Source organism: Plectropomus leopardus, unplaced genomic scaffold, assembly GCF_008729295.1.
Source record: "Plectropomus leopardus isolate mb unplaced genomic scaffold, YSFRI_Pleo_2.0 unplaced_scaffold7465, whole genome shotgun sequence".
Taxonomy (NCBI): domain Eukaryota; kingdom Metazoa; phylum Chordata; class Actinopteri; order Perciformes; family Serranidae; genus Plectropomus; species Plectropomus leopardus.
In genome coordinates this window covers 1-2755 of record NW_024682195.1, presented here as the reverse complement: position 1 = coordinate 2755, position 2755 = coordinate 1, and the positions used below count along the sequence as shown (strand labels likewise).

The window sequence follows — 2755 nt, the reverse complement described above, 5'->3', positions numbered from 1 at the left end:
TCATGTTGAAGCATATTGGCACTAATAACTGTTTTTTGGGGAAGTCTGTATGTTTCATATGAATTTATCAGAAAGAATAATCATATTCAACAACCCATAAAATGCTCACTTTTAATGTAGTTTGCCTTTCCTGTGTATATCGTTGAAACCTTTTTTTACCGTCCAGGTTTTAATTTCTTACCAACGCAATGCACAAAGTTAAGGCATGGCTAAGTTGATAAGGCAAAGAAAACTAACAGCTAAGTTAGTGGAAAAGTCCATGGTTGAACCGAGAGAAAGCTTTTGATGACTAAACCTTCAGTGTTCATTCATATTCAGAATTATTGATTTTAAACAGAACTTGTAGCACGAAGTGATTTTATTAGTTTTTGGATGCACATATACTGGATTAGATGCGTTGTTGGGGTGTGGATATGCTTTTGAAAATATAGCATTGGATCATTGGTTGGTCTTTTGTTTCGTCACGCAAGTTTCATTTCTGAATAAGCCAGTGTCCATAATATATTAATTAATAACTAACTTAAAACGTAATATTATCACCAAAATGCAGCGGGACATAAGAAAAGGTGGTGTTATTCGCTGTCCATGGTGCTAACAAAACCAGAGTAACTTAATCTCAGTGTTTTACATCACACAACTTTATCAAATGAAATAAACTTAGCCCTACGTTGTAGGTAGAATCTTTTCAACGTTTTGAAATGGTTTCTTTTCTATTTGGAGGCCTTCTGCTTCAAGTAAGCAGCCTCCTCGTCTATTCCCATCCCTATAGTAGCTTCTCATACGGTTCTGAAATAAATATGAGTAGTAATTAAACATATGCAATCCATAGTTTCGATAAATGGTACTGGCTTCTGATGTTCTGCAGTGAGAATTTAGATCGCATGGTGTCAGTGTAATGGAAGTAAAGGCAGCATTGCATGTGGTTGTCGTCAGCGCAGTTTGGTTCTTCCTCTTGAGCTTCATCAGCTCGATATGAACACTGTCGTTTCTGAGCTGATTGCTGCCTTTGGAAATACTCATTTGCCTTCATGTCTACTATACTAAGAAAATGATCAATATTTTCCACACATGCACGTGTTGTATTCGATCACTTGGATGCATTTTTTTCTTGTGAGCGATTACTGGTGATTTGGGATTCGACCATGGAACAAAGAAGCTACGGTACACGTAAGGCGAGAGGATATTTGGTCGGCTGCGTGTTTGCTGTGCTTTTGTGGAGCGTGACTACGGCGCAAATAAGATATTCACTCTCCGAGGAAGTTAAAGTAGGAACTGTGGTTGGAAATATAGCAAAAGATCTGGGATTGGATAAAAGCACGTTGAAAGAAAGAAAGTATCGCATTGTTTCGAGTAATGAGGATCCTCTTTTCCACGTAAATCAGAATGATGGTGTCCTGTATGTGAGCCGAAAAATTGATAGAGAAGAGGTGTGCGCGCAGAGCAGTACGTGTTTAATAAATCTAAAAACCGTGCTAGAAAACCCACTGGAGGTGCACTATGTAGGAGTGGAAGTGCTGGATATAAATGACCATTCTCCCAGTTTTCAAGAGAAAGAGAAAACGCTGGAGATTTTCGAGTCTGTGTTACCTGGAGTACGTATTCCGCTGCAACACGCAAGAGATCCAGACGCTGGCCCCTTTTCTGTTCAGCAGTATAAACTCAGCGCCAATGACCACTTTCGTTTAGAAGTTAAGGATAAGGGAGAAGATGGTAAAATACCTATTTTAATTGTGCAAAAGTCGTTGAATAGGGAGGCAGCGGGAAGCCATTCATTAGTGCTAACCGCACTGGATGGAGGGAAACCACCAAAATCTGGCGAAATTAATATTCTAATAAATGTTTTAGATGTGAATGATAACACACCTGTGTTCACTAAAGATGTTTATTCTGTGATGCTCGATGAAAATGCTCCAGCAGGTACAACAGTCATACAGGTGAATGCAACTGATTTAGACGATGGACCCAATGGAGAAGTCGTTTATTCGTTTAGCAGTATTGTGAGTCGTAGGTTATTGGATCTTTTTGATATTAATCCATCAACAGGGGAGATAACTGTGAAAGGTTTAGTAGACTATGAGCAGAAAGACAAATACGAGATTGAAATTCAAGCATCAGATAAAGGTCTGGCTCCTCTAGCGACACAAAAAAGCGTCATGATCAAGATAGTTGACGTAAATGATAATGCACCTGAGATTGAGGTTACCTCATTTTCGAGCTCAATTCCTGAAGACTCCAGACCTGGGACTACAGTTGCTCTTATTAGTGTAAATGACTTAGACTCTGGTCTTAACGGAAAAGTTATTTGCTCCATAAGTGAGAATGTTCCGTTTGTTTTAACACCATCGTTGCAAGACAAAATGTATGCATTAGTAACAAATTCGCCTCTGGACAGAGAGATGCATCCTCTATATGACCTAACAATATATGCAAAGGACGCTGCTCAGCCTCCATTATCGTCTGAAAAGACAATAAGCGTTATTGTGTCTGATGTGAATGACAACATTCCAGAGTTTACACTAAGTCCCTACACCTTCTACGTCACTGAGAGTAACGACCCAGGGCTTTCAGTGTTTTCGGTTAAAGCTTTTGACCGTGATGAGAACGACAATGCATTAATTTCTTACCATATTCTTAGAGATGGAAGTGAGGACAGTAAAGTGACCTCATTTCTCAACATAAACTCTGAAACCGGAGATATTTTGGCACTAAAAAGTTTCGACTTTGAAACTCTGAAAACTTTCCAGTTCCAAGTTGT

At 39.1% G+C, this 2755-nt stretch overlaps 1 protein-coding gene across 1 annotated transcript; it reads left to right on the top strand.

Annotated features, from left to right (window-relative positions):
• Positions 1-1142: 1142 nt before the first annotated feature.
• LOC121940101 (protocadherin alpha-8-like) lies at positions 1143-2747 on the top strand (the record flags this gene model as incomplete). Its single annotated transcript, XM_042482962.1, has 1 exon — positions 1143-2747. A coding segment is annotated over exon 1 (1605 nt), but the record flags the coding sequence as incomplete, so codon positions are not given.
• Between the last annotated feature and the right edge of the window lie 8 nt (positions 2748-2755).